At 33.3% G+C, this 10,543-nt stretch overlaps 1 protein-coding gene across 1 annotated transcript; it reads left to right on the forward strand.

Moving 5' to 3' along the window:
- The first annotated feature begins 4,712 nt into the window (after positions 1–4,712).
- Positions 4,713–10,065, forward strand: LOC148821167 (cell adhesion molecule CEACAM3). The gene is made up of 7 exons (XM_088933432.1): positions 4,713–4,938; positions 5,964–6,245; positions 6,520–6,816; positions 7,014–7,313; positions 8,004–8,084; positions 8,537–8,645; positions 9,082–10,065. The coding sequence occupies exons 1-7, from the start codon at positions 4,713–4,715 to the stop codon at positions 9,104–9,106; spliced, it is 1,320 nt and encodes a 439-aa protein (XP_088789558.1). The 3' UTR covers positions 9,107–10,065.
- The last annotated feature ends 478 nt before the right edge of the window (positions 10,066–10,543 follow it).

The raw sequence follows: 10,543 nt of genomic DNA on the forward strand, positions 1-10,543 counted from the left end.
ATCTGCTGGCAAGGGAAGAGTTACCATGGTAACAAGAAACCTGCTTACCTGCAGGTGTGAAGCATAATATTAGCATTCTCTCAGGAGGTGAAGATTACAGCATTTCTGAATTTAAAAAAAATAGATATGCAGTAATATGAAACTGAATTAAACTATGTTCAGCAATCTACAGTGCATTTATTCACTTAGCTCTACAGAGGTAATCTTGATGGGTCTAAGGCCCCTGTCACGGAATAGTGCTGGACCTCTTAAATGTGCAACTGTTGTAAACACAAAAGAAAAGAAATCTTTACACTTATATAGCACTATTCTGGACACTCCACTCAAAGCATTTTACAGGTAATGGGGACTCCCCTCCACCACCACCAATGTGTAGCCTCTGCCTGGATGAGGCGACAGCAGCAAACGTGCATCAGTATGCTCAGTATATCACTGGGGAAGACAACAGAGTGATGAAGCCAATTCATAGACGGGGATTGTTGAGAGCCCATGATGGATGAAGACCAGGGGGAAATTGGGCCAGGACACCTGTGTTACACCCTTACTTTTTTCAAGAAACACACTGGGATGTTTAATGATCATGAAGAGTCAGGACCTCAGTTTAACACCTCATATGAAGCACTTTTTTTTTTACAGTAAAGCGTCCCTGTGACTATTCCAGGGTGTTAGGACCGCAGGGTGAGCACTCCCTACTCGTCCCACTGACACCTCTTCCAGCAGTAACCTTAGTTTTTCCCAGGAGGTCTCTCATCTAGGTACTGACCAAGCTCACACCTGCTTAGCTCAGTGAGTTGCCAGTTGTGAGTTGCAGGTGATATAGCACTGTCTTTTCTCTTCAGGTGATGATTTACTGCCAACAATCTAACATAATATTATCATAAATCCAAAAAAAAAACTCAAAAGTTCTTAATCTTGAAATGTACTTTCTAGAATCTAGAAATGCACAATCATGGCACAATTCTATTAGAAAAGCCTTGAAAACTGCACACATTCATCACAAGATTTTTTCAGCCTTTTGTTCTTTTTTCCCTCTTTGAGAAGAGCGATCTTACAGGCAGATTGCTGTGGTTAGAAAATGGTCAACATCTACGGCTTGTTCCAGTAAGACTCCAGTCACTTGAGAAGCAACGTTTGAAAGGTTACACTTTGACGTTTCCTCTTGAGGTAATATTACGACACACACTGCTCCTTTGAGAACTCGGAGGGTTTTTCACGGCATTTTATCTGCTGTTCTTTGACATTCAAATTATATTTCACCACAAATGATCAAGTTCATGTTCGGATTGTGTTTGCTTTTCTGCTTTTGCAAGACACTGCAATATGAGTTTGTTTTCCCTGCAGACAAAACATGTAAAACAATATATTATTATTAATAATAATGCTCTTTTTTATTTCTATGTTGCTTATGCACTGTTACACTCTTTATATCATATCTTCAAAGGTAATATTAGGTTAGAAATGTAAGGTTGACATCTGAAATTTGTGGTGAGTCATTAGGAGAATTGAGGACAGCACGCATAAATGAGCTCAGTGTTAAACTATAGAAAGAGTTCATTAGAATGGTGTTAGAAAATGCGTGCAGATAAAAAGAAACTGATTTTCGAAAGAGCTACTAGACTCATGTTAGAAAAAAGTTTACAAATAAAACTTCATATTAGTGAATGAAAACAGAAAACAAGAAAGAGGAAAATAAAGGTTTCAAAATCATGGCACTGTTGTGGCCTTGTACTCTGTGAATATATTCCCATGAGAAAGAAGGTGATGTTTTTTTTCATGATGAGCTTTGAAATATCTGAGGATCTCTGTCACCTGCCAGTTGAATCATTAACTAAAGCCAGGCTATAAAGGTATAGTTTATGGAAAGTTTGATTATGACAGACTATAAAGATTACATTTTATTGCCCTCTGCCCCTTTGCTTGGTCTTACCTTGACACAATTTGCATGTGATACAGAGTGCTGCTTTGTACCCCTGACCTTTACCTGACTCCAGTTTTCTGCTTAGAGAGCTGACTGAAGGCTGTAAGATTCCTGGCTAGTTAGAAGGAACAGAAATTCAAAGGAACATCACAATGGCAGGTCCAATATTGTCATAACATGTTTCCCAAATTAAATATATATTTTTTTCAATAATTACAATTATTTTCATGCCATTTATTTATTCATTCATTTATTTTAACTGTGAAATACATTATATATTCTACAGTTTGTATGAAGCTACTGATGCCAATTTGAATCTGATTATGAAATGTGTCATAAAACAAATTGTTCTTGCAGTATGAAAACCTTATTCACAATCAGTCAGGTATTGTTGATTGAAGCTTTTATTTTCAGTGTAAGTACAAAAGCATTTCAAATTGTGTGTTAGATGTTTCTGTTGACTGCTTGTACAAACTAAGAATTAAGAACTACTGGTTTCTATGGCATTTTTGTGATTACTCCTATCCTTCTTTCAACACACCACAATCATTAAGATCTTGCCCATAAAGATCTGGTATTTTTTTTTTCAAACCAATTTGAACCCATTTCTAAATGTCCATCTTTACCCATTTATATATAATAACTTTGGCATTTAATTCTCTAAACCAATTGCCACATCTATATAAAATGGTGTTTGCCCTAAAATGTAAAAAAAAACTAAAGATATTTAAATTCTAACTTTGATTATCTTAGTAACTATATCTTCTGTTCATCTTAAATGATAGCTGGAGAAAGATTGTTTGAAAGTTTTAATTAAGTGCTTTATGTAAAATGTTGTGTTCCATTGATTTTTATTATGGAGTGCAGTGCTCTTTTATGACTCTATTATATCAGTGTACTAAAAATTAATATTTAAAAGTCATTTGTAAAAAGTTGACTTCATTCTGGTTGATACCATTACATTATAGATAAATCATTTTTTTTTAATTTTTGGAAAGCTCATAAAGTATTTCATAGAGTCATCTTTTTATGATTTAACATCGTTTTATGATGTTAACAGTACATTCTATGAATACAGTATAAAGAGTACTGCATTTAATTGTATACAGTGTTCATTACCTGTAGGCCACAAAAGTGGATTTTGATGCGATTATTCTGACACCTAGTGTCCATTTTGTGATACAATACTGAAAAGATGAAATTGCAAAAGATATGAACAAAAAGTATTGGTGCTAAATTGTTTTTGTCTTCTCTTTCTACTTTATCAGAAACTGTTGATGCTTTCAGGATGAGTATTCAATTCAAAGTCACATTGAATGTGACCCAATCAATAAGTTCCTAAAGACGTTGTTTTAGTTTGAATAAACTGGTATGTTGGAAGTCTCAATGTAACAAGTTACTTTTCTCTGACAGACACTGCCTGGGGAGTCCTGGTTTCAGTAATCTGCTGACACCACTCGTTTGGTTGGTAGTGAAAAATCAATCCAAGCATTTCTTTGCATCTGAAAATTTATTCTTAAATTGATGATTTTTCTTTGTTTCTGGATAAACATTCTTAGAAGAAGCAAAACTAAAAATCACTTGGTATGTTGCCATAAATTGGCCACATTTGAGATTATATTAACTGCAAAATGCTAGTAAATAGTAAAATTCACTATTCATTTTTAATTCATTTATTCATTTTCACCCATTTTATACAGTTCATTATAAACTTTCAGCACACTGTAGAATCAAATTCACATTGCCAAATAATTTATCCTACGATCTTATCTCTGATCACACAGTAGTGCATATTCGGTATTTTACAGGAAGACTTCAACAGTATTTGTGTAACCACGTTTTCATTTTTATTTTAGAACAGCCTGTTAAACAGAAAGCTATTTAAACTCACGCATATTCTGTTTCTGTTAATAAATATAGACCCACAAAGCATACCCTAGCATACCCAAGCATACCCAGGACTATGAATTCTAAGAGTGTCTGGTCACATTGTTTTTTATTGTGTATCTATTAAAATTTGTGACATATCTGCAAAGAGTAAATGCATTTTTATTCTTTAATATTTTTCTTTTACATAGTAAATACTACACTCAGTGGAACTTAAATATGAATTTATACCTCTGTGTTTTTGGTGTCTATTGTTGGACTTTTTCCAGATTTTTAACCGGTAAGGTACTGTGCTTTCTAATTAAAAACATCCTTCAAGTTTAAGTGTAAGAATATGCCTCATGTATAAAGTGCAAGGTTTATCATCTTCTATCATAAATAAAATCAAAATGGTTCAAGTTTGTTTAATTTTTATATTTTATTTAAATTATATTAATGATCAAACTAACAACAATACCATATTCTGAAACAATATGACAGCTGAAACTATGAAGATATGTATAATCATGCAAAATTTTTTTTAGACAAAATGTAGAAGATACCTTTTGTGCACAAAGAATTAATTAATACGCTTTTGGGAATATTTACTGTATTCATATGCAATGAAAAAATAATACATTGAATAATATAAAGTACTTTGTGTGACTGAATACATCTAATATTTCAATTATTATTTTAAAAACAGTTACTACTTATGAATTTAAACATTTTACCTAATGTTTTCAAATAATTTTTAAAGTTTGAAAAAGACTTTCAGGTTTAAAATGTATGAAAAATGGAACAGTGCTTTTGTCTTTGCTAAAAAAATGTAATTCTCACTTATATGCTTCTTATAACAGAGGCCAATGAAGAGACACATGTTAAGACTGGCAGCTCAATTTTTCTACATCTAAATAGAAGAGGCAATATGAGCACTGACGACTACACATTGAAGAAAGATGATAAACTGGTGGTAAAATATAAAAGCTCTCTTCCTCAGTATTACGGGACTTATACACGTAGATCCCAATTCTATCCTAATATGACTCTCAGAATTGATGGAGCAATGGAAAGTGATTCAGGAAATTACTTGTTGGAAATTTATAACAATGGCAAGTTTGTACATAGAGAAACATATTGTATTGTCGTAACTGGTAAGTCACAACACAGGATTTTTTCCCCCTTTTTTCATGTAGATGAGTAATACTGTGTATCATTTTATTTTCATAATTTGAGTGTACTGTAATGATTACAGAAAGTTGTCTCTCTTGCCACTTCACAAACTTGTTACAAACTCAAACTTTGTCTTTTACTGGCACATTGTGCGATACACAACCCAAGCATAAGTCCAACCTCTGATCATTTTCTCTCAGTAACCTTAACTAGCATAGAAATTTCAGTTCAAAACAAAGTATAGAATCCTCATGAGTTTCACTGTTTTGGCACACCGAAGATGAGGTGAGTGAGGGGTATTTCATCGTTTGTGTTATCAATTTGATTTGTAAACGTGATCATGATGAAACAAAGATTTTTGAAACATTACTTTATATAATACAATGTATCTTCTAATCATAGTGCATTTTGTGGCACACTATCTTATGGTGATGTATAATAAAACAATTGTCAGAAAAAGACAAAAATTAAACAGAAATTAAATTGATCAGAATTCAAAGCTCGAGCATAAAAACAAATTTTAAGAAAGAAAAAATGTGAAAGTGCTTATTGACTTAAAAAACTAAGGACAAGAATATCAATTCACTGTCTTGTTTTTTTACTGTCTAAATACATTTGTGGATGTAAATATATTCATAACAACTACTGTATGTGATAGCACTTGTTCTGAATAAAAAATTACATAACTGATAAGCAGGTTGAAGCAGAGCTAAGAATAATTTGCCAGTTTCTACCCTTTAACTAAGTATAAGTTCATATTAATATCAAAATACTGTATGTGTATACAAATCTAAAAGTGGAATACTTTATATTACTGTAGTATGTTTCATTGCTTTTCTGGTGCCTGAAGTATCTAAACAATATTTACATGTGAATCACTTCACAGCCCTTAGAAGAAAGAAAATGTTATTCCCACTGTAGTGGTGTTTGTGCACTGTAATTCAGAAATGACACAAAATTATTAAAGTTTTTTTTTTAAATCAAGGTGTAATTTATTCTATTTCAGTTCCACCAGTTTATGGCATCCTATATGGCTCTGTGTTCCTGTATCTAAAAAAGGGGAACCACTTGCGGAGTTCGGGCGTTGTTTGGAAAAAGAATGGCTTGGAGGTGGCTAGTCTCAACAACTCGGAGGTCCATCTTCATGAAGCTTACAATGGCAGAGCAGAACTCTTTCCAGATGGAACTCTCAGGCTCGACAGAACAGAAGCAAAGGATGAGGGAACATATACTTTGGAGCAAACAGACGGAATGGGCCATAGGGAAAGCTATCGTTTATCCCTGCTTGGTGAGTTTTTAAGTCTTTCGTAGACAAAAGTACTGCAGCGCCTGAAGCTCATTGTCTTCATTTATAGGAGATGCATATAAGCAAGTGTGTGATTGTAAATCTTATTCTCGTCATTGTTTATAAACAAGAAGGTTTAAGATCAACCCTGATGTCTACCATTTTTTTTGCTCTGCACAAAATATATCAGACAATATTATATTCAATGTTATTACAGTCTCCTGTCAGTATTGATCAAATTTATTTTAAAAGCGGTGATCCTATGCTTTCCCCTCAGAGAACAGCAAGTTTGTCAGTGTGGATGGAGAAGAGGGGAGCTCAGTATTTCTCCACGTGCAGCAAGTCAGACTGCCCTTCAATGTTCACATTACTTGGAAAAGGGAGGACAATCTGCTGGCCACCCTTAAAGATCATGACTATTACACTTTTAACAGAACGGGAATTGTGCTTTTCCCAAATGGGACACTAAGACTGGATAATGCCCAAGAGCCAGACACAGGACCATATTCCTGGGATATATTAGATGTGGAAAAAAAACATACACATCATGGAGTTGTACAATTGTTTGTTATCTGTAAGTTATCTTACCCGAATGCAAATGTACATTGTTAAACTTTGGTTGACGTTTAATGGCTCTCAGTATTTAAAGGTATTTGCATAGGTCATACAAATTAGTTTGGGATTTCTAGCTAATGAATTTTAAATCCAGAACTGTAATACATTTGGGCTATGAACGCTGACTTATAACTCTTTCAATATGTTGTGCTGCAGATAATGAACAGCGTCCACCAGTTTATGGATCCCTTGGCAGATCAGTTTCTCTGTCTTTGGTCAACGGCCGGGGTGAAAATGTCTATGACATAAAATGGATGAAAGGAGACATCTCTGTGGCACAGTTCAAGACAGCCTTCCCTTCTTACAATGGAAACTATAAAAATCGGTTGAAGATCTTCAGTAATGGAACAATGATTATGAACAGAATACAGGAAAATGATTCAGGAGTTTACAGTGTAGACTTTTTCTATAAAAATGGTACAAAACACAAAATTGTGTTTAAACTGTATATAAATGGTAAGCATTTATTACTACTTGTGTGGACATTATTGTTAAAAGGAATGTTGTAATGACATTTGATAATTACACTTACTATTATCAGTGTACTGATAATACTACTATATTATTATATAGTACTACTTCTCTAGAAAATACCCCTGCATATGGAAGTTTGGAAAGCTCAGTTCACATTTTCACAGATAACCACTAAACTAAGCGACAAATAAACGAAAGACCCAAATTCCGGAGCCACAGAAAGAGTTAAATTGGTTTCAGTGCTTTAGGAAGATTAAGAAGTTTTAGGAATCATAAAGGAGAAATTTTCAAAACAACTTTATATTGCAGACAACAACCACTATAGGAAAGTTGTCTGTATGGTACAATAACATCACAGTTCTTAGAGATAAAAATATCAATGTTTAGAAGCACAACAAGAAAAATCGATCACTGTTGGACCCAAAATATAACAATATACTGTATACGGTATTGCAAGAAAAGAAAGAAAAGAAGAAAAAGTCAGGTAGATCACCCCAAAGATGACAAACTGAAATCAGTAAATCTGCAGGTACCAGTTGGAAAAAAACAGTCAAGGAAATTCATGGAATTATTTTGGGGGAGGTCTTCAATATCATAGTGATTTTCAGAAAGTCTGTGGTATGTGCTTCAGAAATAGGATGCAGATTCACTGATTTTCTTTTGCTTTTTCAGACTCCACAGCTCTAGACAAAAATATTCATACAGTCTGCAACCCTGATGGGAAAATTGATTATTTCTGTTTGGTACAAGAAGGTACAGTATAATGAATTGTGTTCATCTCAATATATTTGAAAAATAGAAGAAAATATTAAATATATCTTGATGTAATTCAATTCTTTAATATTGTTGTATTAATATTTGGACTACATCTCTAAGCTTAATGAGAGGTGTAAGCTTACAATAAAATATTTTGCTTATTATACACCATGTCAGGATATCCTGTTGCATTAAGTAGTTAATCAGGTATCCCATTATTTTTTCTGTTTTTAGCAATTCATGAGTTGCTCTTCATAAATGTAAGTTTGACAAAGGTCAATGTCACATGGTTATACCGTGAACTGTAGCTTAGCTTTAGTTCAGATCGGGACATGTCATTGTTGTATACAGCTGTGTACAGTATATCATTGCATCTACAGTATATTAGAAAGATAATAACATAGCTGTTCTAATAAGGGCATTTGGATTGATTTTGTCTTTCTTCTCAGGTCTGATTAGTGAAACGGCAGTTTATCTGATGTGTCACTTGTGTATGGTTTTGGTCTTCCTCACAATCTCTGTTTTTGTGCTGGTTTGTCTAAAAATTAGGAAAACAAAGTAAGTACTGTACACCTCCTGTCTAAATAAAGACATTTTCTGGACAACTACAGTGGTAAACAAGTTTGATATATGCATTTCTTTCCCAAAGAAGAAAACACTATATTACTACTTAGGTGTAAAATATTGGTAAACAAATGTTAATTCAAAACCAATTATAAAGTCTCTAGTAATAGAAATCTAGTTTTCTAATGTCAATTGGATAAGTAATAAATACAAAACACAGGGACATGGAATAATTTAACCTAAAACTCCTGGTCAGTGGCATTCCCTCTTATTTGATTAGCTGTTCAAGTTTAAAGAGCACTGTATGTAGTAAACAGTACTGTATATACTGTATATGGAAGAAACCAGAGGTGATGTAAGATGTTCTTTTTCAATGAACAGTGTTTGAAATGTAGCTTTGAATTCTGAAACTGTCTCTTTTTCTTTATAGGAGAATCCAGAGGAGACCAATGTAAACTTGTAAAATAAAATGTACCAGCTAATTTCAGGTTATGTGGAATTAAAACCTTTGATCCAAATGCCAGCAATGATGAACTAGGATAAAAAATCATCCCTTGCATCTTAAGCAAGCATGCCAAACATTTAAAGCATGCATTTAAAGCATGCACGCCAACATTTGGGCTATGTACAGTAAGCAGCTTCATAGGCTATTTCATTATTATTTTCAAGCTTCATTTCACTGTGTCTCATCAAAAATACACATATGTTTTTGGTAGCACTCTATGTGATACAGAAATATAAATACTGGTTTAAAAAGGGATTGATCTTGATATTTAATTATACAGAGCAGTTTTGGATTATGGAATCCATTTTGTTATCAGGGATATGACACTTACTGTCTCTCATTTCTGTGCTACACAGTCAGTTTTATGTGTATTTGTGTCCATGTTCTAAGATGGCAGAAAAAATTATTGGGAAACAGCAGCCCCAGCTCAACAATTTACTGTATATCATAATACAGTTCTCAGAATGGCAAGGAGCATCACAGATGATTCCACACACCCACTCCATTCTCAATTCATAGTGATCCCATCAGGGAGACTGTATAGGGTAACAAATTCAAATAAAGATATTTATATTTATATTATCTTTTGTCCCCTCAGTAATAAAACTGCTCAATAAATGTATGTTAATGTAGTCTATTTATGTATCACAAACGTTTGTGATGTAATGTACTGTACTTCATGTGATTTTACTGTTTTGTTTGTGTGTTTTGTACTTTTATGGGAGAAGCCAAAGACACATTTCAACAGTAGTGGACAATAAAATATCTATCAAGTATCTATCTATTATCTCTTCTGGTCAAGACAGAAAAGGTTCAGTTATTGCAGTCTGAGAATTAAAATTTATTTTAGTATGACAATAAGATCATGTATTGTTTGTCATTCTACAAATAAACTAAAAATGATTATAATGCTCATTTATTTGCTTTACAATGTTGCAACTCGTTGGTTATGTTACCAATACATACAGTACCATCAGTAAGACTAAAGTCTGTCTTTCTTTCACAGGTTACATTGTTTCTATTCAATTCATTTCCATAGACAGTCCAAATATATCTGACTGAATTAAGCAAACTACAATTATACATGATATACTAGTAATTTGAGGAATAAAATTAGTCGGGAAAATATTGTGTCTTTTATCATGACTGATTCTTAGATGAGATCTAACATGACGACCTGAAAAACAATTTCTTTCAGTGATGGCACTGTTTTTTCATAGTATACATTTGTTTACTGTGGTGTCTGTGTCAGGGAAAATGACATTTGCCTGGCTCCTGTCTGTCAAGTTGAATTTTGTCCAGGGACTTTATTTAAAAAATGTTATGACAATAGTATGTGATAGTATAACTTTCTATTGACACGTTTTGTATTATACAGTATAACAAT

This window comes from Atractosteus spatula, chromosome 14, assembly GCF_055471065.1.
Source record: "Atractosteus spatula isolate fAtrSpa1 chromosome 14, fAtrSpa1.hap1, whole genome shotgun sequence".
Classification (NCBI taxonomy): domain Eukaryota; kingdom Metazoa; phylum Chordata; class Actinopteri; order Semionotiformes; family Lepisosteidae; genus Atractosteus; species Atractosteus spatula.